Below are 27,586 nucleotides of genomic sequence, written 5' to 3'. Positions count from 1 at the left end.
GATAAATAATATCTAAATAGTCAACATCAATTTATTCCAAATATATTTTTAGCAAAAAAAAATTCATTTAATTTTTTTAAATTATTATTATATTTTCCTAACATCTAATAGTAAATAAAAAGAGAAAAATAAATAAAACATCTACTTCACCTTTGTATATGCGCATAGAGCACATATATACACATATATAGTTTCAATTTAGATTCTCAATCTCATGTGTCCCAATATTTAATTTCAATTCGAAGAGTAAATTAAAATCAACTGTTTTAAGATTTACTAAAATTATAAGGGTAATTCTATTTGCAGCAACTTGTTTTCCTTTCTATAACAATTTTATACACTTGCTTTATGTAGCAACATTCAATTATTCTATGTAGCTATTATTTTCCCAAAATACCCTCTTAACGTATTATCATCGCACTCAGCTATCCTACATAGGGTTGGCAATGGTTTGGTTTGGTTTCGATTTTTGTCAAAACCATAACCAAACCAAACTTAAATTATTAAAACCAAAACCAAATCATTACCTATTTGGTTTTAAAAATTTAAAACCATAACCAAACCATTCGGTTTCGGTTTAACCATGATTTTTTTAGTTTAATCCATATCAACAAACAAAGACAAATAACATTCATAAATTTTTTTGATAATTTCACAACAAACAAAGATAAATTCTAATAAAGTTACCTTATTCTTGCATAAAGTTACAAAACTTATTGGATATAAAATCACATTTCCAAACCTACAATTGTTAAGATCAATAAATTAATATGTGAATAATTAAATTGTAATTTAAGCTAAAAAAAATTAGCTACGAAAGTTAATACCTTCATCAACAACATTAATATATTATTCGTAAATTGATGCATATACATCTGAAATGAATGAGCCAACTCTATTTAACAAAATTATAAATATAAAAAATAAATTAATATGAAGAGAGATGAGGCAGAGAGCGAGAGGCAGCGAAGGTGAGAGAGATCGAGGGCGAGCAAGAGCAAGAGGGGCCGAGCCCTAGCGAGAGCAAGAGAGATCTAGCGAGGGCGAGTGAGAGTAAGAGAGATGCAGAGAGCGAGGGCGATTGGCAAGCTCGCGCGGAGGAGTAAGAGAAATGAGGCAGAAAGGGTGAGAGAGATTGAGGGCAAGCGAGAGCAAGGGCCGAGCCCTAGCGAGAGCAAGAGAGATCCAGGGAGGGCGAGCGAGAGCAAGAGACATGCAGAGAGCAAGGGCGAGGGCGGGCGGACGAGCGAGAGGCAGCGAGGTTGAAAGAGAAAGGAGAAAATAAGGGGAGAAGGGTTTGCAAGCAAGGCAATTGGGTTAGGGTGGGCTAGCCTCAGGTTGGCGGGGTTGTATATAATATATATTTTATATACATATTATATTATATATATAATATATTATATATATTGGGTTCGGTTCGGTTACCCACCATTAGGTTCGATTTCGGTTCGGGTTTTGGTTTGGTTTTAGTGAAAACCATAACCAAACCATACCCATTGAAACAGTGTTCGGTTTTTCCCCGAACTAAATCATTACTCAGTCAAACGGTTTTTAACCGCGTTGACCGGTTCGGTTTCGATTCGGTTCCCCACGATTTCGGTTGCAATTGCCATCCTTAATCCTACAACCACTTTTTCCCTTAAACCCTAACAACCCAATCGAATTGCCTGCATGTCTCCTATGTCTTATCCTTATCGTGGGACTCACCAGTCACCTTTCTCGCCGAAGTCGTAATTGCAATTCTTTTATTCCGTTTCGCCACTCGAATTGTTGGTGACTACTGCTGGGCTACTTTTATTGCTCATCTGTCAATGCTTTGCGAGGACAACAAAGACATGCTTCAAAGCTACGGACGAAGACACGAGCTCAAAGCTACACTGCTTCAGATAGGTACGCATTCATCCTTTTTTATTACTTATAGGACACTCGAACCCTCGGATTCAGGTTTTTCATAGCAACTAAATCCTAAGATTCGTAGGCGTTGAACGCGTCCGAACCTTGGGATTCATATGTGTTCAAAGCATCCGAATCTTTTGGATGTACTCGTTGCTTATGTTTCCTATATCAACTCTTGTTTCTCTTGGTATATGTGGCTTTTCCTTGCTTTTCTCACATGCCCCATTGATTATTTTAGCTTTAAACATGAGACTTGATGTTCGTTATGGAAGTTGAAAAATTGTAAGAGCTTGAAGGTGTAAAATAATTAGGATGGTCATTGTAGGCATTCTCGATTTTGCTTCTATGCCCTCACTGCTTTGTTAGGCATATGATCAGTTGCCTTTGATGTATTCATCTTCTTTTTGGGCATGTTTTATTATATTAGTATATGTTTCTTACGTTCTTGCCTTTGTTTGAACATCTTTCCTCACGGATCTTTTTGGTTAATCAATTAGTTTTTGCTCTTGTTCTCTATTGTCATCTTACTTTTGGTTATATATAACTGTTGTTTTGTTTGTGCTTTAGGAGCTTTTCATTTATAATTTTTATTTTTGGATTTTTTGTTCTTTAATGTGTTTATGTGATACCTTTGCTTCTTTATAGTAGTACTGGTGATCTTGGTGCCCTACAGCAACTCTTAGTTGATCAACCTAACATTCCCAAAGAGAAATGTATGGAGGCTATTTGACGATAGTAGCAATTATGTAAAAATCTAAACTCAATTTAAGTGTTGTTGTTTTATTGGTACTCAAAGATTAAGTAATCTTGTCTGCACAAATAGAGAAAATATAAGATTTTTCCCTTTTATTCATGAGCCATTAAGGACATATATCATGGTGCAGAGACAAGGGTCAAAACATGTGGAGGGGATACTGAACCGTTTAAAATTACAATAGGATTGCATCAAGGTTCTGCACTAAGTCCATACTTATTTGCTTTAGTAATGGATGAACTCACTAAAGATATTAAGACAGAGGTGCCATGGTGTATGCTATTTGCATACGACATAGTGTTGGTGGATGAAACAAAAGAAGGAGTGAACACTTAGTTTGAGTTATGGAGAAACAATTTAGAATCTAAGGGATTTAAATTAAGTAGAAAGAAAACAGAATATATGGAATGTAAATTTAGTAAGAATGCAAGAGTGGAGGATGTTATAATAAAATTGGAAGACCAAATTTTACAAAGAAAAGACCATTTTCGATATTTGGGATCAGTAATTCAAAAAGATGGAGAAATTCACGAGGATGTCACACATAGAATTAAGGTAGGTTGGCTAAAATGGAGAAATGCATCGGGGGTGTTATGTGATGATAAAATCCCATTAAAATTGAAAAGAAAATTCTATAGGACAGCTATAAGATCAGTTTTGTTATACGGCTCAGAATTTTGGGCAGTCAAATACCAACATGAGCAAAAGACAAGTGTAACGGAGATGAGGATGTTAAGATGGATGTGTGGCCATGCAAGAAAAGATAAAATTAGAAATGAAGTTATTCGTAATAAGATAAGAGTAGTGCCAATAAAGGAAATATGAGAGAAACTAGACTAAGATAGTTTGGTCATGTGAGAAGGAGACCAAGAGACGCTCCTGTGAGGAGAGTTGATGAAATGGAACAATTAATCAAAAAAATAGGTAGAGGCAGACCTAAGAAGACATTGAGGGAGACATTAAAGTTTGATATGAAGTGTATGGATTTAAATGAAGATATGACAAAAAATAGAAATACATGGAAGTCTAGAATTCATATAGCCGACCCCACATAGTGGGATAAAAGCTGGATATGTTGTTGTTGTTATTCATGAGCCATTATGACATAAAATTCATTGAGAAATGCAAGTAAAAGCCTATGCAAAATAAGATAATCAGAAGAACCATTCTTAGGAACTGTAAGGCTCAATGAAGTAGTATGACTTTTTTGCTGTATACTATGGTCTCTAGGCTTTATATTGAGATCCTTGGGATTGTACCAATAAGGTTCAAGTATTTGTTTTTTTTCCTTTTTAATTTATATTAAGTTAAGATCTTAAGCAAAAGTTCATATGGCTTGGTAAAAGTAAACAATATAGTGAAAGGTTTTGTTTCAATTGAATAACATTTAACTATTTCTAAAATTTACTTTGAATGACACAATCTATAACAATCTAGCCAACCACCTTCAAAAGGTTGTTGTCTAGCCCATATACGAAAGCCCAAGACCCTCTATAGCACACGCCAACGTGCCAAGTCGCCCGATCCACTACATCAACGCCCCCAGAGGTTGTTCTGATGCCATACTGTCGTAGCCTAGGTAGCAACCTTTTGAAGGTGGTTTTCTAGGCTGTGAAAGTATGGTATTAGAGCAACCTCTTAGGGTGCTACTATAGCGGGGCCACCAAAAAGTTGTTGCCTAGCCTGGGACAATATGGTATTAGAGCAACCTCTAGGGGCACTGCTGCAGTGGGGTTACTGCACTTCCAAGCGATGGTGTGTGGTACTATAGGTGTGTGTTAAAGGGGATCAATGGGCATAAGGTCTTGTCTAGGCAATAATCTTTTGAATGTGGTTGCCTAGGCTATGACACAATCGCTTAAAAAACTTGATGTATACGTAGTTACCAATTCCTATGTAGTGTTTACTCGATAACCAACAAATTTATTTTAAATGACACAATCATATTAGTTATTAATTGTATATGCTCATTTATTTATTTGTGTAGGTATAATGCGTACTCGATGAGGTGGAGTACAAGAAGATGGCTCATATTCATCTCGCCAGCATTCGACAAGTTCTATACGGAGGAGAAGGGTCAAGGCTCACGGTGGTTAGCCCTCGACCGATGCATCCATTCTAGAGCCGGTGACACATGTAATACCCAAGAAATTCTAAAGAACTCAAGGATAAAATATCTTAGGAGCAAAAATAGAATTTAAGGATAAATGAATGATATAATGGTAATTTATTACCGTATAGATGACCGAATCAACTTTCGGGAGTGCCCTAGAGCCAAGATGCCAAAGAAAAATGACATGGCATTAACAAGCACCCCGAGATAGGATTTATGGTGCCGAAAGAAATCGAATCGAGAATAGTTTTTGGTACAACTAAAATACAGCAGCTAATTAGGCTGCAATACCGAATTGTTATAGACGACTTTTGAGAAGTCAATGGAAACTTGAGGGGGCTTCGGTTTTTCATGAGAAACAACCCTTCAGAGGTTTCAGGAAGAAACGAGAGGGTTTAAGGCCAAAACAAAGATTCGGGCCTAAGTGTAATTTTTTGAAATTGCCAAAAGGAGGCCGAAACAACGTATTCTTGAAATCTTCGGGGGTCAAATGAATGTTTCAGGACTTTAGGGTCTTAATGGCAATTATGAAAAGTTGAGGGGCTTTGTAAAATGGGCCAAACGAAGAAAGTCAAAATTTTAGGGTCAATGTGTAATTTCAAGAAAAAGCTCCAAAGCATCTATGGCCGACCAATCTTCCAATCACCAAAATCAGCCATGGGAGACCCAAGGCAGTGGCTAGGGGGCCTCTAGGCAAGGCCAAGACAAGCTTCTTGGCCAACAAATGGCCAAAATGGCGTCAAAATCGGGCCAACTTTCGGCCGAAAGTTTGGCCACTGGAATGGAAAGATTGGAGCTCTTTCGGTGGATTTTGGACTTGTTAAGGGCAAGAGGGAACATTAGAGGTCTTGAATGAAGCAAGATTCGTCGTTTAGGGGCCCAAAATCGCCTATAAATAGAGGTATTTAGAGATGCCGAAATATAAAAAAAAATTAAACTCTCAGATTCGAGAGTTTGTAAATAAATTGGGAGAATTGGATAAGGGGCTTTTTTTGCCCATATCCTAAGCTTCATTTCTGTGCAATTTGAGCCATTTTGGTTGAGAGATGAGTGAGATCCGAAGCCTCGTCGGAAAAATAAGCTTGCCAAAAAATAGCTCGGAGCAGTCTAAAAATGGCTCTGTTTGTGGGATTTTTTGGTATCATCTTGTAGAGGGTGAAAAGACGAAGCCACATGTTCAAACAGGGGGTCAATCGGAGGTCGGATGAAGGAGATATGGCCATTAAACTAGAATGTATCGGAGCTGGTCGAAATCTGGAGGTTGAAGACGACCGGTGTGTGCAGCACACTCTCCAACTGGCCCCGCGAGTGGGCGCACGCGAGATAACTTGTTTAGGCGAGTGAGGGTGCGTCCGAACTCCAAAAATTCTGAAAAAAATTGCTAAATTCCTATGAAATCGAGATCTAGGTCCTGTAAAAAAGGATTTGGATTTGGAGTTCTCGGTGTCTCGATTCTAGCACCAAAGAGCCTCGTTTTGCATGAAAATGCACCATCTAGATAAGTCCAGTATTTTTCCTTTGAAATTCATAGTATATTATGAATTTTTGTGGAGTTGGATTTGAGAAAATAGTTTTGATGGTATTTATTGGGATTTTTAGAAAGAAAAATAGAAGAAAATGAAGGAAAAATGAAATAAATAGAGTTTTGAGATAGTTAGTGATAAAATATCATTTTTATGATTGAGGTAATCGAGATGATATGATTGGTGCAACTTTTGAGAGTGGGCACGAGAATAGAGGTTCGGTACTCATATCGAGGCGATGCATCTTTTCGAGGAAATGCAAGTTTATCTCAAAAATGTGAGTTGTCCTATCCCATATGGTATGATTGTTTATTATGCATGATATTTATGAAAGATATGATTGTTTATTATGCACGATATTTATGAAAGATATGATTCATTTTGTCATATTGCATGGAAAGTCGTAATAATTACATGACACGATATTATTGCCATGCTAATATTTATGCATAGGAATGGAATGTCGCCCCAGAGTGTAGTCGTAATTCCCCTAAGGCAATGATGGAATAACGTTAAGCTTATCCTGCAGAGGTTCAGGATTTGCCTAAGATTCTGTGCCAGGCTGGTGGGCTTGGGTAGTTACATTAAGGGCAAATGTGGTTCATGTTATTGCATCATGCATCCATATATATGTTTTGGACCCTCACTAGAAGTTTCAACTTCTAATGGGTTATGCTCCTGGAACATTCAACGTTCCAATTTAGACTTGCAGCTTAAGCAAGGAGCAGGTTGAGATATGACGCCACGTCATGGCGTGGCCGATGGATTCAGGGAGCTGACTCATATATGTTTTAGCTGATACTTTATTGATGATTAGCCTTGTTAGAACATTATGGAATCTCCATGTATTTCAATATTGATGATATGATGTTAACTATGGTACGAATTATTATGTTATAAATAAAGTGAATTGATTATGTACCATATCAGATTTCGATTTTAAGCTTCCGCAAATATGATGTTTACCTGTCTTAGCTTATTGATTCTTATTTAGAGTGTTGAGAATGTAAAACGGGATTGTCGGGAAATGGTTTATATATAAAAAAAAAAAAAAAAAAAAATTATTTCCAGAATTCCTAAGTTATTTAATGCTCGAGGGCGTTACAACACACGTTCCTGGACAACCATCTGTACCTACTTCTAGCTCACAATCAACACAAGCAAGTGAGGAGTCCTCTACTAGTGCTCCTAAGTATTCATTGGAAGACAATTTTTCTGGACCATTTCTTGAAGGCCCTAAAGATCCATCCATGTTTAAGAGCTTTAAAAACCACGTTGCTATTGGGATATGCATTGGAGAGGTAAGTTTCATTAAGAAATTGATTATGAATTTTTTTTTTGCTCGAGACTAACATCTTTCATTTACCGTTTGGTGAGATGACGATAACGTTGGATCATGTTGATACTACACTTGAGATATCAGTAACTAGAACTCCTATATATGTCCCCTATTTGACATCTAATTAAGCACATGACCTTGTTGTGTTGTTCACTTGAAGTGTTAGTAGTTGTGGTTGTCAGATAGATGGAGGAGACACAGAGACCATATGTAAAGTTGATTGATTTAAGAAAATGTTCATGAATGTACCAATTTTAGCTTATAACGAATAGATCAACCATGCTAGTATGGCATATTTGTTATATTTATTATGTTGTACATTATTCATTGACAATAGTGGTAAATTGATTTCAGTAGGCTATATAACATTGTTGGACGACTTGAATGTGATCGGTACATATGTATGAGGAGCTATTTGCCTGGCATATCTTTATATACACTTAGTTTTGCCAAACATAAGAGAGGTAAAAAGGATCAACAAATATCTAATATTACTTGACGTAATTATTTAAAATTGATATTCCTATACATATATTTAACATATTTAAACATGTGTTAACAATTTTTCACATCTAATATACACAGGCATAGATATATGAGTATTTTCTATTTAATAACTACGATAAAGAGTCATCTTTATTGCATCATCATATGTGATCTTACCATTGTTGATAAATAAAAACCACTATTATTGAAATCAGGAAAAAGATTCCTAGCTATCGTAAAGTTTCACAAAGAATAAGACATTCCAAATTATAACCAACAATGCTATGCAACAATTACGATAGAAGGTCCCCCTTATTGCATCCTTATGTGTGATCTCCATTGTTGATTGTTAGTCTCTTAAGGTATGGCCACTCAAGAAATGAGTGAATTGAGTGATTAAATTTGTTTTCCCTTTTAATTAATATTAATAATTAATAATTAATACAAGCCACAAAATATAATAAGAATAAATAATATGAAACACAACACAATTTATAGTGGTTCAGTGTTTTCACACACATCTAATCCACTCTCCCAATGTCTAACCACCATTGAGGTTCTACTAAATCAAAATTACAAAGATTTTCACACTAACTCACCTTAGAAACTATATACATATCTAGATTACAATGGGTTCTAGGCAACCACTACACCAATGTTTTCTTCCTAACTTACATTGAAAATTAGATTTACCTAAATTTTAATGGTTCTAAGAAACATATACAATTCACAATAGTAATTTAAATGTTACAAATAATTTGTTAACACTTGAACACAAATAAGCAATTACAAATAAATTATACAAAGTAATAATATTTAAATAAATAAATAAATTTGTAATCTCAAATGGAGAAGTTCGGATTTGTCCTAGAAGACTTGAAGAACTTTTATTCTCTTGCCTTGTGACTTTTCGGTGGATGTGCAATAATGCTTCGAGAGCCTCAAATTGCTTGAATGTTTTGCTTGAGAGCATTTGAGAGCTTTTGGGTGCTTTGAATATCCAATTGAAGCACTTGGATACTGACAAAATAAGTTTGAGGGGTATTTATAGTCATTTTGTGCACTTTTTCAATGATCGAAAATCTGACCGTTATAGCAAAAAAACTTAGTATAACTTAAAATTAATATGTGCACTTAAATATCAAAAAAAACTTGTAGATCAGCTGGTAAGGGAAAGTTTTGGTTAGTTTGAGGTTGTGGGATCAAACTATGGAAGTTCACATAGTTGTTAAAATTATTTTTTAGTTACATATCTACAAAAATATTATATAAATTAATCTAAAATAATATTTTTGATAATACAAACAAAAATATTTAATAAATTAATCTTAAAAATATATTTAAAAAATAGTTTTAATAATGCATATGCTATGAAAATATTTTATAAATTAATTTAAAAAATATTTAAAATATTTGTAACAGAAAATAATATTTTTGGTAACACGTATGCTATGAAAAAAATATTTTATAAATTAATAAAAAATAATTAAGAACTATAATTAATATATTTAAAAAAATACTCTTTTTGTTAATCACCAAAAATACTATAATTTGTATATTAAAAATTCTCTTTTTATTAATTATCAAAACTTAATTAATATGAGCAAGTTGGCTCAATATTGATAAATAAAAACCACTGTTATTGAAATCAGAAAAGAGATTCCTTGCTACTATAAAGTTTCACAAAGAATAAAACATTCCAAATTATAACCAATAATGGTATACAACAATTACGACAGAGGGTCCCCCTTATTGCATCCTTATGTGTGATCTCACCATTGTTGATAAATAAAAACAATTATTACTTAGAAAAGAGATCCTTGCTACTGCAAAGTTTCACAAAGAATAAGATATCATGAGAAAATTAAGCGAACAATAAAGAGATTCTCATTTTCTATCACCGAATTGGTATAACCAATAAGATCTCTTTATCCACCACTAGTGTAGACTTTAAGACTAGCTTTTGCAAAACCACCGAAATTGAAGAACCAACACTTGTGTTACTTTATCTAGTTCAGCCATGGTTCATACGATAAGATTTCTTTTATTTATTCATCATCAATAAAAATAATAGGTGGGGAATTTTTTCTCCTAGTGATGTAATAATGGTCAATGATTTATTTTTGCGATGATGCAAATGGTTAATAATTCTTCTTGCAATTGTGGACGACGTATGTATCTTAATTCTTAAAAAGCCACAACCAAACCTCAATCACTCGAGACAATAAGAGAGAATGATTGAGGAAGATAAATGTTGGTCCCTTAGGGTATGGTCACTGAAGATGCGGTGAATTGAGTGATTATTTTTTTTTTAATTTTAATAAATATTATTGATTAATTATTTTATTAAAAATTATATATTTGATAAATATAATAAATTATATTTGAGATTAATAATAAATGTAAGTCACAAGATATAACAAAAATAAATACAATGGGGCACAATACAATTTATAGTGATTTAGTGTCTTCACACACACTTAATCCACTATTTCAAGGTCTAATCACCATTAGGGTTCCACTAAAATAATTTTACCAAGATTTTCACATTAACTCACATTGTAAACTAGATACACATCTAAATTACAACGGGTTTTAGGTAACCACTACACCAAGATTTTCTTCCTAACTTACCTTGAAAACTAAATTCACTTAGATTTTAATGGTTATAGGAAACCTATACAATTCACAATAGTAATTTAAATGTTACACATAATTTGTCCACACTTTGACATAAATAAGCAATTAAAAACAAATTATACAAGGCAATAATATTTAAATAAATAAATAAATTTATAAACTCAAATTGAAAAGTTCAGATTTGTCGTAAAAGATTTAAAAAACTTTTCTCCTCTTGCCTTGTGGCTCTTCGGTGAATGTGCAATAATATTTCGAGAGTCTTGGATTGCTTAGATGCTTTACTTGAGAACGTTTGAGAGCTTTTAGGTGCTTTGGATATGCAATGGAAGTATTTGGATACTAAAAAAATGAGTTTGGGGGGTATTTATAAGCATTTTAGCCACTAAAGAAATTGTTAATATGAAGTTTAAAATTCAAAAAATATTTAGATTTTCTCAAACAATAAGAAAATATGTCTTACATTTAATTCAAAATAAATTTACTTTTTGTATGAAAAAACAAGATTTAAAAATTCAAATATAAACTTTTGAGACATAAATGATTAAAACAAGAAAACATGTTTAAAAATAATCTCTTTTAATTCAAAATTCACCTATATTTTAATGGTTATAGGAAACCTATACAATCTACAATAGTAATTTAAATATTACAAATAATTTGTCCACACTATGACACAAATAAGCAATTAAGAATAAATTATACAAAGTAATAATATTTAAATAAATAAATAAATTTATAAACTCAAATGGAGAAGTTCAGATTTGTCGTATAAGATTTGAAATTTTTTTCTCCTATTGTCTTGTGGCTCTTCGGTGAATGTGCAATAATATTTTGAGAACCTTTGATTGTTTGGATGCTTTACTTGAGAGCGTTTGAGAGCTTTTTGGTACTTTAGATATACAATGGAAGTACTTGGATACTCAAAAAATAAGTTTGGGGGTATTTATAAGCATTTTAGTGATTAAAGAAATGGTTAATATGAAGTTTACAATTCAAAAAATGTTTAAGTTTTCTCAAACAATAAGAAAATATGTCTCACATTTAATTTAAAATAAATTTATTTTTTACATGAGAAATTAAGATTTAAAAATTCAAATATAAATTTTTGAGATATAAATTATTAAAACAAAAAAATATATTTAAAAATAATCTTCTTTAATTCAAAATAAATTTACTTTTTGTATGAGCAATAGAAAACATGTTTAAAAATAATTATCCTTTAATTTAAAATTTAAAAATTTAAATATAAACTTTTGAGACATAAATGATTAAAACAAAAAAATATGTATAAAAATAAATCTCTTTTAATTCAAAATAAATTTATTTTTTACAGAAAATATTTATATCATAACAATATTTTTGTTAATTATCAAAACCTAATTAATATGAATAAGTTGGCTAAAAAAAAAAAAAAGATGAGCGAGATACAATCTACGAGAGAAAAGGAGAAAAAGGTAATAAAGAAATAACTTTGTCTTTGCCATTAGAGCGTGTGGTCGAGGGAGAGAATAAAAGAAAAAGTTGAGAGGAATGGCATTTTAGGAATTTTAAAAAGTTTTAACTCTTGTTATGTAATTGTAGGGACAAAGTACTAAAAGTTTTAATTGTTAAAGCGAGGATCATATAGATTTCAAATATACAATTTATATTTTCACTAAATTTGAAGCACGCGAACTATATTTTCCTCTTTTAAAAAGTAATTCAATGTATTTGCATTTAAATGTTTCTCTGATCTCAATAAATCTAACATTGAATACTCAAAATTAATTTTCTTAGCTCTCTTACATTCCAAAAAAATAAATACTTTCACATTTTCATATCGACTAGTAGTGTCAAGAAAAAGAGAATTGTTAGAGGAATGACTTCACGAGCAGGGACGTTGAAGTTTGACAACTCAATTTATGGTAGAAAAGAGAAATGAAATAAAAAATAAAATAAAATAAAACAAGTCAAAATTATTTACATTAAACACGTTGAGTTAAGTCTTTAAATTAGTAAATTAATAAAAATTAACCCCAAAAGAGTACAGAGTAAGAGCATTGGATTTAAGTATCGTGTTTTATATAAAATTTGAACAATTAACTATTGTATTAAAATAAGAGTTATAAATAATATCTTTATAGATAATTATTGAGATTATTTATTAATGACCTAATCTATACTTACATTTAGAGCAAGTGATGTAATTTAATCTCATAAAATGAGTAAAAGTTAAATTACAAGCTCTTAATCATGGTCAACATTTGTTTGCCTTTTCCTCTAAAAAAAAATATATTCAATGTATCATTAAAATATCATTCATAGTCATTAAAGCATACCCCCAATTATGTTTTTTAATTGGAGATTAATCGTTTAATAGGAAATTAGAATTTTAATTTTATCAAATGTTCTCGAATTTACAGAAATTGAAGTTAAAAAATTAAAAAGTATTTTCTACAACTAAAGAGACCTTCAATTTTTATATAAATTATAGAAGAACAATGTCATTATTTGAAAGAGATGAAATTAAAAATTATCATATTATTCTAATGAAATAGATATGACTTGAAAGGCTTTCAGAAGGATCTTATTTTGTTTTGTCCTTTTAGTTTTAATTTTACTGTTCTTTTCAAGTTTCAAATAAAAAGTAATATTTTATTTGATAAATTTAATTTACTTTTGATTTTTGTAAATAAATTGCCAAAAAACACCTATAATGTTTAAAAAATTTGCAAGAATCACTCTTAATGTTAGAAAAATAGCAATAACATCTCATGCTATTAAACAAAATACAAAAAACTATTTTATTTTTTATTCTTTCTCCCCTCCCTCTCAAATTTTTTAAAGAAAAACAGTGATTATTGTGAGTAACGACCATTGTTATAAGAAAGGAAGGGGATAAACTCTTATTTGGAATTTATTACTACAATTAACTTTTAAATTTATGATAGCGTGGAACATAAATTTGTGATAAACTGTTATAGCAAATCAACATTTGTGATTCATTACAAATTTGTTAGTGAATCACAAAATTATGTTTCATGATAGAGTTTATTACAAGTCTACTAATAAGAGAAGGAAAAATAAAGAGATTTTAATTGGGTTTGAACCTAGATATAATAAGAGTTTCAGTTCAAACTATTTGAAAATTCTCGTCGGACTCTTAAAGTATGAATCTTAATAGGTTTGGACGACATTGATAAATGATTTGTGAATAAAAAGAAAAAGACCAAGACCAATACCAAAATAAAGCAAAGACAATTGATCCATGACTACAATAGTTGTATTGATATGATTTAAATAAAAATAATAATAAAAACAAAAAATACTAATGTCAAAATAAAGCGAAAATGGTTGGTCATGATAACAAATTATTTGCGAGATAATAGGTTTCGAGAGAGGAGAGATAAGTGAAAGAAAAAAATAAAGATAGAAGGAAACCTTTTAAATATATGAGATTTTTGGTTATTCATGATTATTTAGTTGGAGTTAACTAATAGTAAGCGAAAAAATTACAACATGATACTAAAGTTCAAGATTAATCATTATATTTCCTTAAACATTGGTAATAATTTTTATAATTATCTCAAATCTCAAAAATATCAAATAAAATTTACTCATTCTTGTTATTAAATGTTCCCCTGATAATGTGATAAATTCTCTTGATCTTTCTAAACTCGAATATAAACTGTAAACGATTTTTTGTTATCATGGAAACCCCCGGACCCGACCCGGCCGGTCTTGGTCTCCACCAAACCCGAAATCATCAAACCCTCGTTAGACCCTTGTTCGTCTCGGAAATTCGGAATTCTCTCCGCGACAGTGTAGTCAAAAGAGAAAGCTTTCTGCAGAATCGGCTGAACGGCCAATAAGAATCGAATCAAACTGTATAGCGAGCGAAGGAGAAGAGGGATAGAGAGAGAGAGAGAGAGAGAGAGAGAGAGAGAGAGCCTGAAGGCTTAGAAAGTTTGAAGAAATGGCAGAGAATGTTGAAGGGTCGATAAATCCATCACCTATTCCGTCCGGGAGCCAGACCATCTGGGCCGACGCTTCGCCTCTCCTTGAAGCCGCCTGCGAAGGTATCTTCTCTCTCTCTCTCTCTCTCTCCCTCCTGATATCACACAAGCGCTGTTTGTTTCCCGAGAAAACGGAGGAAAATAGAACAGAGCACATGTGGAATCCCTCTGAATCAAAGTTTATTTTGGACTGCCCTTGCATAACTAACTTTATGTCAATCTATATAACAAGATAGACTTCAACTGAACCAACCGTTAGTGAAAGGTGCAGTGACGTGAAGCGTGTGTCTCTCTCTCTCTTCCCCTATATATATGCGTATTAAATAATCGGAAGGTCCTTGTATTCAACTATACTTCATGCCAACTACCTGGAGTAATGGACTGGAGCTGTTCGTGCTTTGGGAAAGCACAAGCGGAAGCATAGAATTAAAGTTTCCGTTTTTATTCTTTTGTTTATGCTTTTTTATTTTTTTGGTAACCAAACACAGTGTTAGTGTAGGGTCTAGTCAAGATGGACTGATAGTTGACGTTTATTGTAAAGCGTTTCCCTAGAAGTCTGTTCTAATTTTGGCTCTGCTTATTTATGGATGACTGGTTTGATTAGAGGAACCCATTACTAACTTACATCAGGTGAACTTGTCGGTTGTTGCTGACATGGTTACTTATCCTGTAACTTTCTGTTCTATTTGTTTGTGACAGATCTTCGAGATGGAGAACTTATACATGGAGAGAATTTTAATCTTTTTGCTGCCATGTCTGCCTTGGAGGTAATGGTTTACCTGGTTGGACTTGGTATTTACAGTAGATATTTATTTATGGTGTACGAGGAGGAATTTGACAAATCAACATCAAATGTCAGTAAATCACATTTATGTTGATGCTGAACTGTAGAAAAGAAATTAAAAGTTTCTAACTGCTTGCAGATTGAAAATTTAGCCAAAATGGAAGCAGTGGATATTGTTTTTGAGTGAGCTAATAGGGTTGTGGCTAGAAAAAGAGAAAAAGGAAATAACCTATAAAAAGAAAGAACTTTTGCTGGAAAGCAGAACTAATCTGAACAAGTTCATTGAGTGTGCTTGACGCATTGTAGGGATCCAGGCTGGTTAACCATAAAAGTTAACAAGATCTAAAGTGACGAGGAGATTTCTGACACTGTTCTCATTACTGCAAATTTTTTTAGTTTTTGTTTTCAGTCATGGATTCCCTTAATTAGAGATAAGATGACACTATATTGTGCTACTTGTGTATTCTTCATTATATGTATCATTTCTTGTCTCTGTTGATTGTTCTTAATCATGTTTTACTCTTTTGATTGAACATTAATTTTAATGTTAACTGTATGGAACATATGGACTTCTAAAAGAAAAATTATATGGAACTAGAAGTTCCTCTCCGATCTGGTCTAATTCTTAGTTTGCTTATGTTATTTGCTTGTATTCCCTCATGCTTCCTTTTCTCTACTAACATATAATTTGCTAGGTATCTTCTCCATATTTACTCGATACTGGAACTTGATGATCAGGTGGTGTATTCTTAGTTTTTCTGTTTCAATGTGCCATGTTATTGCTGATGCTTCTAAGTACCAAAGTGGTATTTTTTGAATTGAAATGGGTAATTTGAGGAGGATTGCCTTTTGCTCCTTTTTTTTTTTTTTTTTTGATTTATAGACTTATTATTTTTTGTACTTTTCTGTTTTCTCTTTGAGAGGTGGCTCTGGCCATATGATGTATCCACATTATCAAGATTTGCATATTTTTACTCTGTTATTGGTATATAATACATTATTAATTCTCAGCTCAGACTGTTATATAATTTTTCATAATGAAATGTGATAATATTTTGCATCTTAAATTAGTTATGATCCATCTCATACTAATATTTTATTTTTTATTTTTTGGGTTGCATGTGTGGGCGTATGCTGTCATTAGATTATGGATCCAAAGATGGATTCAGGTATTGTTTGTAGATATTATTCTGTTGATGAAGCTATTGAGCATGGTGCTGCCCCAATTCCTTTAAGCTCGGATAGAACTGTAGATATCCAATGTACTATTGACATCATGGACCATCTTCTAGCATGTGAGGTACAGTTTATATTTCATAGAATGAGTGTTGTTACCTCCACCAGTGGTTCTGATTATTTACTTTCTTTTATGGCAGGCAACATGGCACAAGGGTTATTCGTTAGCACAAACTATTTTTTCTTGTATCTATCTTTTGAGGCCTGATAGAACAGCATCGCATGCATTGTTGCATTCTTATTGCCGAGTTATTCGTGCAACCTGCAATGCAGTTATTTCAGTTGTCTCTGATGCGCGTACACATGAAGTAAAGTATTCAGCACTACTCTTGCCCTTTGTTCATTCTTTGTTAGCATTTTTTTTGTAACTTCACTTTTAGGATTCTTTCACATTTGTCCTTGTATTTGTATAATCTTTTTCCTTGGCCAAAAGTACTAACATGCATATACCCTTGGCCTGGCAGGTATCTCTAGCTAATGTTTACCTCTAGAGGTGGAGGCATAGAAATCTAAGTCAGGACCTTTTGTCTGTGCTATCTATTGAATTGATTGATATTATTATTATTATAAAATTGAAACAAGAAATTGTATTATTATTGCTTTCTTTTCAGAGTGTCAGGAACCTTGTTAAGCTGGATGTTGTGGATATACTGCAGGATCTCCATAGATCAGGTGAATTGTAAAAGAGGCTTAATAAATTATTATGGAGTTAATTCCTGGGAAGGGAGTTGCAGAAGGCACTAGGGATGTTAGACCTGGTAGTCTTTTGTCTGTGATGCCTAAATCGATAGACTAGATTTTTGCTATTTAATTAAAAGAGGTGCTAGGTTGTTAGTTTCCAAATCCCAAAATCTTTTGGGGCAGGGAGCCAAATTTTGTTGCAATATAGGTTGCAAGACTGCAGACTTGAGATTAATGGGTGGAATATAAAGAGTTATCTGTAAATTAGACATCAAGAAGGTGTATGACTAGTAGTTAGCATTTTATCCTATATTTATCTGGAGGGGTGGGTCCTCCTAAAGAAATGGAGGAAGTGGATTCTTTACATTGTGAAATTTTGAGTTTGGTCTGCATTCCAGAAGGATTTTGTAGTATATTAGAGGTTTGGGACAAGAAAATGCATCCTCCTTTTCTTTTATCTTGGTTATGGAGGCATTTAGCAGGGTGATTTATGGAGCAGCAACTGGCCACACATACTACCTTTCTGGAAGGCTGATGACGTGTATGGGCATGGTCTTGATTTTTGGTGGTTTATTTTTACTCTATGCATACGATGCAACCACTTTCTTTGGAGCCAAATCATTTGGATTATCTCTAACTTTTGTTGTTCTTTTTGAAGTTGTAATGGGGATATGAGATTGAAGATTTTTTTTTTCTTTTATTTTTGGGATAAGCAATTTTTCTGGTGATAGAGGGATTGAATTTTCAAACTACAGTTTCTGCCTTGGATGTGGACTGGGGTCTTTTCTTATTTTGATTATTGGTAGGTTCTTCTTTTAAAGTTAAGATAGTATGGGAAGAGACAAATTTAAGGGAGCAAGTCTGCCCCCCCCCAAAAAAAGAAAGTCATTATAAGCAATTTGTTGAGGATGTTTATGCATTTGATATTGGGTTTTTTTTAATTAGGGTGTTAGCCACTAAGAAGTTGGAGAAGATGCAAAAATCTGGGAGTTTTTGGTAGGAATTCATGTATCATTTGGTGGATTAAGACATGGTGTGCTCTCCTTTTGGAGACATGTGGTGTAGTATAGGAGGTTGAATGTATTTTAATCAAATGTTGATGGGTTAGTGGGATTGGAGATTTTCTTGTGAAATAGTAAACTATTTAGGGATGGTAAAGGGGAGGCCCCTCTACCCATCCTTGTACCTACATCTCTATTCTTGCCCTCGTACTTGTACCTTTAGGGTATTTTGTTTAACCCCCATCTCCATACTTGTAGGGTAATGGTTATTTGATGGATGCCCATATACCCAATATATATTATTCTAACAAATTCGTATTCATAGTTTAAATAACTTTCACAACAATTTGATAACAAAGGAATTTGACATTAGTGCAAGCAAAAAGCTAAAAAGTAATATCTGCAAAATTTTAAATTGTTCCAATACATCAATAAAAAAATACCACCTTAGTTTGTTAATGGCAATGGTGAGAGGCAAGAGAGATCATAACTAGGTTAAGGTTTCAAGTTTGTGAGAATATTTCTGATTTGGGTATTTTTGAATATATGAATTGTAATATATAATTAAATAAAATAATATATGATATTATATCAAGATAGGGTATAGGTAGGGGACCCTATCCTTGCCACTCTATCAATACCCGATGGTATTTTAAATATCTTACCCATGGGTATTTTTTGATACCCAAACCCTCCCCATCGTGGTAGGGTTTTGGTGGGAACCCACAGGGTAGGGCACCCATTACCATCCTTGAAAATATTTGAGGAATGCTTTTGTGGTCAAAATCAAATATGGTTCTTCATGTGGCAGTTGGACTATTTAAGTTGTTTCTCTGGTTTGAATGTGGTTTTTGGGAAGGCTTCTTAAGTGTTTGCAAAGCTTTGTGGATAATTTTGGCTTGAAGATGAGTAATGGAGTAAGGTTGTGGTACGGGGAATAGGATTAGGGGATATCTATCTTCCTTTCAAAACATCTGCATTGCTGGTTAATAAGGAGGCCAAAATGCAGATTAGCGAGGGTGGTATATTCATCTAAGGAGGATTTTGAAGGTTTGGTAAGTTGAATTAGAAACTTCTTTAGCTTGCCTAGAATGTTAAGAGTGGCAAAGTTTGGCGATTTACTTGGCCTCCAAATACTGCATGTTTGAGGTCAAACCTTTTTATTTGGCTGTATCAAAGAAATGTTGATGGACTTTGTCATGTGGCCTAAGGTTAGTTTCTTCTGGCACATTATTCATGGGAAAATTCTATATGTGGACAACTTGATTATGAGTTGTCAAATATTGGTTATGCTGTTGCCTTCAAAAAGAGATGGCAAGTGTATTTGATGTCTTCTTAATTTTGTAATGTGGCAAGACTATTTTAATTGCTCCTCATTCTTTTGCATTTTTGGATATGTTGGGTCTTAGCAATGAAGTATTTCTCATGCATTATTATATGGTTGGTGGTAAGGTCGAATAGTGAAGGAGTGTTAATGTTTTGGCTTTGTTTTATTGGATGAGGTGTATTAAGGTGAATGAAATAGGGGAAACTTTTGTAGTCCCGTGGAGACCTTTTCGGGCTGAAGTCCTATTTTCTATCAATTTTTATAGTTGGTTTCTTGGTAGGGTGAGTCTTAACTCCTTTTTTTGCACTTTGTTGATGATATACAACCTGAAAAGTCTTTACTTCATCTACTAGCTTTGTTTTGTTTCTTCTTGTACTTGGGTGGCCTACCCTTGATGCTTTTTAAGTGGACATACCTCTTACTTCTCAAGAAAAGTAGGATCATTTGTGTGATTCTGATGCCTCAATTAGAGTACGAACCTGGAAAAGTATAGGTTACTTAGAGAAGTAGTGGGCTACCCTGTCACTTGAATTAACATTTCTCTTACACTTTAAAACTCTAAATGTCTGATATTTTCTTAAGGAAAATATGAAGAAAATATGTGTAGTATTAGTGCTGAAAAGAGCCAATAAACTGAAGCCCAAGAAATTATACTAGTTAAAAGGGTTGGAAGAGGTGGCTACACTAAGAGGAGGGGGCAGAGAGTGTGATGCATGTGTAGTAGAAGAAGAAGACAAGACTTCTTTACTCAGTGATCTGAATTGCCTTTAGGGTGAGATCACCAGATACATACTGCACAAAAGTTAAGATCCTTAGCCTCTGATATCAACAGATTTGTACTGCTCAGAAATTAAGGTCCTTAGCCTTTGAAGCGGTGAGGGAGGGAGGGAACTGGTTTCAAAAACGGGAAATTGGTCTAAAAACACCCCAATTTAATTAATAACAAAGAGATGTTTTCAGAAGGTTCAAACTTATTATACATAAATGAAAACTAAATAAAAACAAGGGTATCTTTAGGCTTTCTATAATTTTTAGTTTTGAAAACACTGAAAACAAAAAAAATAGAAATACATAGCCCATAACTAAACAGGGTCTATGAAAAATAAAAGGAATGATGGAAGTTAATGAAAAGAATGTACTTCTATGCTTTCATTGATCTGAGAGATACACTATATATACACACAATCCCCTGAAAAATCTCCTAAAATACATGAATAGATTACAACAACATATTCCAGATTTGAATTTATTTGAACTAGGACTTCCTTATTTGGTTTTGGAATAGCTTCATCCTTCCTTTCCTTTATCTTCTTGGTTTGAACTCTTCTAATCTTTTCCCATCTTAATTTCATCTTCTTATCTCCGTATTTACTCGTTTACAACTTGAAATTATTTCTCCTTTTTCCTTTATCTTCTCCAACACTCTCCCTCAAGTTGGTGAATAGATATCCATCATTCCCAGCTTGCTTTGAATGGATTCAAAACCTTGCTTCTACATTGCCTTTGTAAGAATATTTGTCTCTTGAAACTTAGTAGGAATATAAGTAAGACTTATATCTCCTTTATCAATCTCTTGCTTGACAAAATGTCGGTTAATTCTTATGTGTTTTATCCGGTCATGTTGTACCAGATTATTCACAATACTTATTGTTGACTTACTGTCACCATAGAGCCTTTTTGAAGAGGATACATGTATGTTTAGGTCCTCCATCAATTTTTCCACCCAAATCACCTCACATATGCCTTGAGCTATAGCTCTATATTATGTTTTTGCATTGCTACGAGCCATTACTGGTTGCTTCTTGCTTCTTCATGTAACCAAATTGCCCCATAGTTTAGTGCAATATCCAAATGTAGATTTGCTATCCTCAATGAAACCAACCCAATCTACATCTACATATCCACTAATTCTCCTGTCTGGGCTCTTCTTAAATAAAAGTCCTTTCCTAGGTGTTCCTTTGAGATACCTAAGGATGTGATGTGATGTGCTACCTTAAGATGTATTCTTGTAGGTGAATGCATGAATTGACTAACTATGCTTACAGCATATGCAATGCCAAGATGTGTGAATGATAAATAGATTAACTTATTTACTAAGCGCTGATATCTTCCCTTATCCACTTGGTATTCTCCTCTGTTGTCTTCTTTATTTTTCCAATTGGGTTCTAGTGGAGTACTAGTAGGTTTACACTTGAGTTTGCTGGTTTCCTTCAACAAATCTATCGTGTACTTCTTTTGGGATATGAAAATTCCTTCTTTGCTTCTAGCCACTTCCATTCCAAGGAAATATCTCAATTCTCCTAAGTCTTTTATTTCAAATGCAGTCCTCAGTTGCTCCTTGAGATTTTCAATTTCTAGGATGTTATCCTTTGTGATGATAATGTCATCTACATATACTATGAGGATTGTTCTCCTCCCATTTGCTTCAAGTTTTATGAATAGGGTATAGTTTTCCTGCCTTTGTTTGTATCTCAGCTTGGTTAGAGTGTCACTAAACCATCTGAACCACGCCCTAGGGGTCTGGTTAAGACCGTATAGTGACTTCTTCAATTTGCATACCTTCCCCTTTGTGTTCTCTATCTCAAAACTCGAGGGTATTCTTATATATATCTCTTCTTCTAGTTCCCCATTCAAGAAAGCATTCTTGATATCTAGTTGGTGCAATTTTCAATCCAGATTGACAGCTAATGAGAGCAACACTCGGATAGAATTAAGCTTAGTTACTGGAGCAAAAGTTTCCTCATAATCAAGTCCTTGGGTTTGTGTAAACCCTTGGGCTACTAGTCTAGCCTTGTACTTGTCCATGCTTCCATTTGACTTGTACTTCACTGTAAAAACCCATTTGTTGTCAACAATTTTCTTTCCATCAGGTAGCCTCACAATATCCCTAGTTCCATTAGCTTCTAAAGCCTGCATCTCATCCATAACTGTTGTCTTCCATTTCTCATCCTGTAATGCATGATATATATCTCTAGGGATCACAATATCATCAATGCTAACAGTAAAAGCCTTGAACTGAGGAGATAGATTTGAATACCCCAAATAATTTGAAATAGGGTGTTTGGTACATGATCTCACTCATTTCCTTAGTGCTATTGGGATATCTAGGTTATCAAATTTGTTAGATGTCATCCTTTCCACATCACCATCATCTTCCATAGTACCAATATTTGGACGTATCTCTAGATTAGACAATAAGTTTGGCTGAGGGTTACGAGGCCTTCTAAAATACACCAAGGATGGTTTGTCAAAAGTTGGATCATCTTGGATCTGGTTTTCCTGATTTCCCCCTAGATTAGACACTAACGTTTGGGTAGGAGAAACTGGTTCAGTAGTAAGAGGTGGTTCATGATTAGACATCATAGAAGGTAGGGAAGTAGGAGGAGAGATAGGAGGTGAACTCATAGGTAGAGATATGATGGAGTCCTAATATTCCTTTGCACTTGGTGTGCCCTTTTGCAGAGGAATAGGGGAGAAAAATGGTTGATGCTCAAGGAAGGATGCATTACAAGACACAATAAAGTATCGTGTAGAAGGACTGTAGCATTTATAGTTTTATACCCTTGTTGAGTAGGAGAATAACCAACAAATATGCATTTGAGAGCTTTAGGTTTAAGTTTGGATTGAGAAGGTTGGTACTTGTGTACAAAAATAGTACACCCAAAAACTTTCGGAGAAAGAGAATTTAGGACTCGAGTATGACGAGGATAGAAGTCAAGAAAGACACTTAGGGGAGTTCTAAATGCAAGGACCTTGGAGGGAAGTCAACTAATAAGATATGAGGCTGTATGAATTGCTTCTCCCCTATAAGCATTAGGCATTGAATTAGCGAACATGATAGTCCTTGTACTCTTAGGAAGATGGCGATTTTTTCTTTCTGTCACCCCATTTTGTTGAGGGTTGTAAGGGTATGAATTTTGTGAATAATGCCACGCTTAGTTAGATAATGATTGAAGTCATTGGAAAAATATTCCTGGCCATTATTTGAACGTAAAACATGGATGGAGGATTGGAAGACATTTTTTATCATTTGATGAAACCTTACAACACAGGCTTCAGATTTGTCTTTCATTAAAAACACCTAGCTAACTCTTGTATGGTCATCTATAAATGTGATGAAGTAACGAGTATTAGTTAAATTAGGAGTCATTGCTGGCCCCCACATATCACTATGAACCAAATAAAATGGCTTTGAAGGCTTATATATATGAGTTGGATGTGAACTTTTGGTTTGTTTAGCAAGGATACACTATTCACAATGAAAATAATGGCTCCTTTTATTAATGAAAAGAGAAGGATATAGAACTTTGAGATAGTTGGAACTAGGATGCCCTAAACGTTGGTACCATAACATAATATTAGAATATGAAATAATAGACATGGAGGATCGAATATGTGACCTAGATCCAAGAGAATGACCAAGCCTTGAGATATAATAGAGACCTCTTTTCTCCTTAGCATTGCCAATCATTTTCCCCAAAGATAGGTCCTGAAATTCATAATAAGGGAAAAATGTCACCAAACAACTCTTGTCTTTAGTTAGTTTGCTCACTAATAGTAAGTTACATTTCAAATAAGGTACATATAAAACTGATTCCAGAATTAAGCCTACCACATTAGCTATCCCTTTCTCTCGAGCCATAGATGTAGTACCATCGGTCATTGAGATAGTTATGCCATGATCACAAGGTTCGTAGGCTGACAACACCTTGAGTGAATCGGTCATGTGATTTGAAGCACTTGTGTCTATTATCCAACAGTCTATAGGGAATTTAAATAAAATTAGGGAGTGTTTAGATATACCTTGTTTAGCCAGTGACACTACCGGACTAGGATTTTCTGTGGTCTTAGGTTTGATTACCTTAGTTTGACTCAACAATTGTTGTAAAACCTCCAATTGATTTGCCAATAAAGTCAGGTTAGTTGATTTTCCAGTCTCAACTTCTACCCCATAGGCTGCTTGATTTGCCTCCCTCTAGTTCTAGGCATCCAATTTGTTGGTTTTCTATAGATTTTCCAACAAGTTTCCTTCGTGTGATATGGCTTATTGCAGTGGTCACACCATTGTTTATCTTTCTGGGACTCTTCTCTAGATGTGTTAGGTGTTTTCATCCTTGAAGAGACCAGGGTTGATGTTTTTGTGTATACATCAGAATTGGAAGTTCCTGATGAAATTAGCATTACTTTCTTCCTGCTTTCTTCTCACTTGACTTCTGCAAAAACTTCCCTTATTGATGGAAAATGTTTGGTTCCAAGTAATCGGTCTCTAACTTTATCAAGATCAGAGTTAAGGCTGTGTAGGAAATCACACACACTCTCCTTTTCTATCATCTTGTCATACTTTTTTCCATCTTCTTAACACTCCCATGTGATTTTATAAAATAGGTCCATTTCTTGTCACAATTCTGTTAGTGTTGTAATATTCAGTAACAGAACTAGTACCTTGTCTTGTTATTTGAATGGTAGATCGAATCTAAAAACATTGGGTAGTGTTTTCCTTGTCTGAATATATTTCTTGCATAGCTTTCCAAATCTCCTAGGCTGTCTCGTAGAACAGGTAAGTTCTTCCAATCTTTGGCTCCATGGAATTAATCAACTAGGCCATGACAATAGAGTTTTCTGCCTCCCAAACACCATAGGTTGCTGAGTCTGCGTTAGGCTTAGGAATTGCACTTATCAAATAACTAGCCTTCCCTTTTCCCCGAACTACCAGCAAAATTAATTGGGATTATTCTCTAAAATTGGTTCCATTCAGTTTATGCTGAGCCATTGGTGTTAACTTAGGAGCACTTAGAGATGGATTTCTTGGACGGAATTCTCAACCTCACCCTTGCGCACACACTCGGATTTCAATGATAACAGAAAACAAATGAATGAGAATGAAAACAGAATGTATATGACAGAAAATTAAACCAAACCACAAGAAGAACATAGCAGATTATCTTGGTTCGGATTGCCCTTAGGACAACCCTACATCAAGCCTCTTAAAGCCTCCTGATAGCAGCCTCTTTAATTCAGAATGATAGCAGTACAACACTCGCCTCACGATTACAAGTCACTCCAAGATTACAAAGTCTATTTCTTGAACACAAAGCCTTTACTCTTGAACTTACTCGTGAGAAAATGAGCAACCTTACAAAAGCCTAGACCCCTGCCCTATTTATAGAATAATAGGTGATAATATCTAAGGCTTATAAATAGGATTAGACATTTCCGATTTTACCCTCAAACTTAAAACTAATTACAAGCTGAGAAACCGCCTGACTAAACCCATAAAAACCGACTCATTTGACTGCTTTAAAATCTGGATCTACTTGAGACAACATTCTAACAAATTGGAGTAGCTGGAACTTGTGCATTCCTCATTGGAGGAGGTATGATGGTAGATGCTTCACTAGCTAATTGGGTTTCAGCCATGAAGTGTGCTTAAAGGAGTCTACAGGTCGTAGGGAAGAAAGGAACGTCTGCCACAAGAAAGTGGCTTTGATACCATGAAAAATAAAAGGAATGTTGGAAGTTAATGAAAAGAATGTACTTCCATGCTTTCATTGATCCAAGAGATACGTTATATATACACACAATCCCTTGAAAAATCTCCTAAAATACAGGAATATATTACAACAACATATTCCAGATTAGAATTTATTTGAACTAGGACTGACTTATCTGGTTTTGGAACAGATTTATCCTTCCTTTCCTTTATCTTCTTAGTTCAAACTCTTCTAATCCTTTCCCATCTTAATCTCATCTTCTTATCTCCTTATCTACCCGTTTATAGCTTGAAATTATTTCTCCTTTTTCCTTTATCTTCTCCAACAGTCTAAAATATCTAGAAATTTGGTTTTAATCCCAAAGGTAGATTGAGAAATTTTAATTTTTGAGTTGCATGAACCGATGGAGGGTACCCTAAGTTTAGAGTTGTGTAACTTATATATGAGCCCTTAAATATGGTTTTGATGGAAGAATGATTCATTTGTTGATTATGAGCCATGAATGGACTTTGTTCTGAAAGATAATGATACTTTTTTTGGGGCAACTACACATGATTCTCTATGGAGGAAGTTTGTCTACTTTTAAGGTTTTTGAATCATCAATCTTTTGGAACTAAATCATGACAGATGTGTATGACCATCATGTGTTTTTAATTCTATTTGTTTTCTTTTGGCAGGAAGAAGATCTTTTTACAATGACATATGGTCTACCTTTGAAAGCAGATGGAGATGAAAAATGCTTGTCAATACTGCATGCAGTTGAGGAAACAATTTCTCGCCAATTGCGTGCTTGTAAAGCCCAGTCATTGAAAAAGAGAGTAGTAGAAGGTAGTTGCTATAGTTGTTGGTAAAACATCATATGTTATTTGCTATGAATAGAGTGAGGTTGCCTCTGATATTGACAATTAAATGAAAAATGCTTGTCAATACTGCATGCAGCTGAGGAAACAATTTCTTGCCAATTGTGTGCTTGTAAAGCCCAGTCATTGAAAAAGAGAGTAGTAGAAGGTAGTTGCTATAGTTGTTGGTAAAACATCATATGCTATTTGCTATGAATAGAGTGAGGTTGCCTCTGATATTGACAATTAAATGAAAAATGCTTGTCAATACTGCATGCAGCTGAGGAAACAATTTCTTGCCAATTGCATGCTTGTAAAGCCCAGTCATTGAGCCTTCAACCTTGGGTTGGCTTACCTTGTGTGCATTGTTTGTGGGCTATTGTGTGCATTTGGGGTTTTACCTGGTGCGCACCTGAAGGATAGTGGCTACGAGTTCCTCATTTTATCAAAAAAAAAAAAAAAAAAAAAAAAGGAAAACTCA

The 27,586-nt window shown here is 33.9% G+C and overlaps 1 protein-coding gene across 4 annotated transcripts in view; it reads left to right on the top strand.

The window, feature by feature from the left end:
- The first annotated feature begins 14,504 nt into the window (after window positions 1–14,504).
- The window catches only part of LOC127794578 (uncharacterized), a 34,500-nt gene continuing 21,418 nt past the window's right edge, over window positions 14,505–27,586 (top strand). For 2 of the 4 annotated variants that reach the window (XM_052325800.1, XM_052325797.1), the window contains exons 1-5: window positions 14,505–14,809; window positions 15,446–15,513; window positions 16,675–16,830; window positions 16,907–17,074; window positions 26,944–27,094. In XM_052325800.1, coding sequence (XP_052181760.1) covers window positions 14,707–14,809; window positions 15,446–15,513; window positions 16,675–16,830; window positions 16,907–17,074; window positions 26,944–27,094 — 646 coding nt within the window. In that variant the 5' untranslated portion in view covers window positions 14,505–14,706. The remainder of the gene's footprint in view (window positions 14,810–15,445; window positions 15,514–16,674; window positions 16,831–16,906; window positions 17,075–26,943; window positions 27,095–27,586) is intronic. The other 2 variants (XM_052325796.1, XM_052325798.1) reach the window with 2 other exon arrangements.

The sequence above is a fragment of the Diospyros lotus genome, chromosome 2, assembly GCF_014633365.1.
Source record: "Diospyros lotus cultivar Yz01 chromosome 2, ASM1463336v1, whole genome shotgun sequence".
Classification (NCBI taxonomy): Eukaryota; Viridiplantae; Streptophyta; class Magnoliopsida; order Ericales; family Ebenaceae; genus Diospyros; species Diospyros lotus.
The sequence above is the reverse complement of the archived record's forward strand: the minus strand, read 5'-3'. Positions and strand labels throughout refer to the sequence as shown.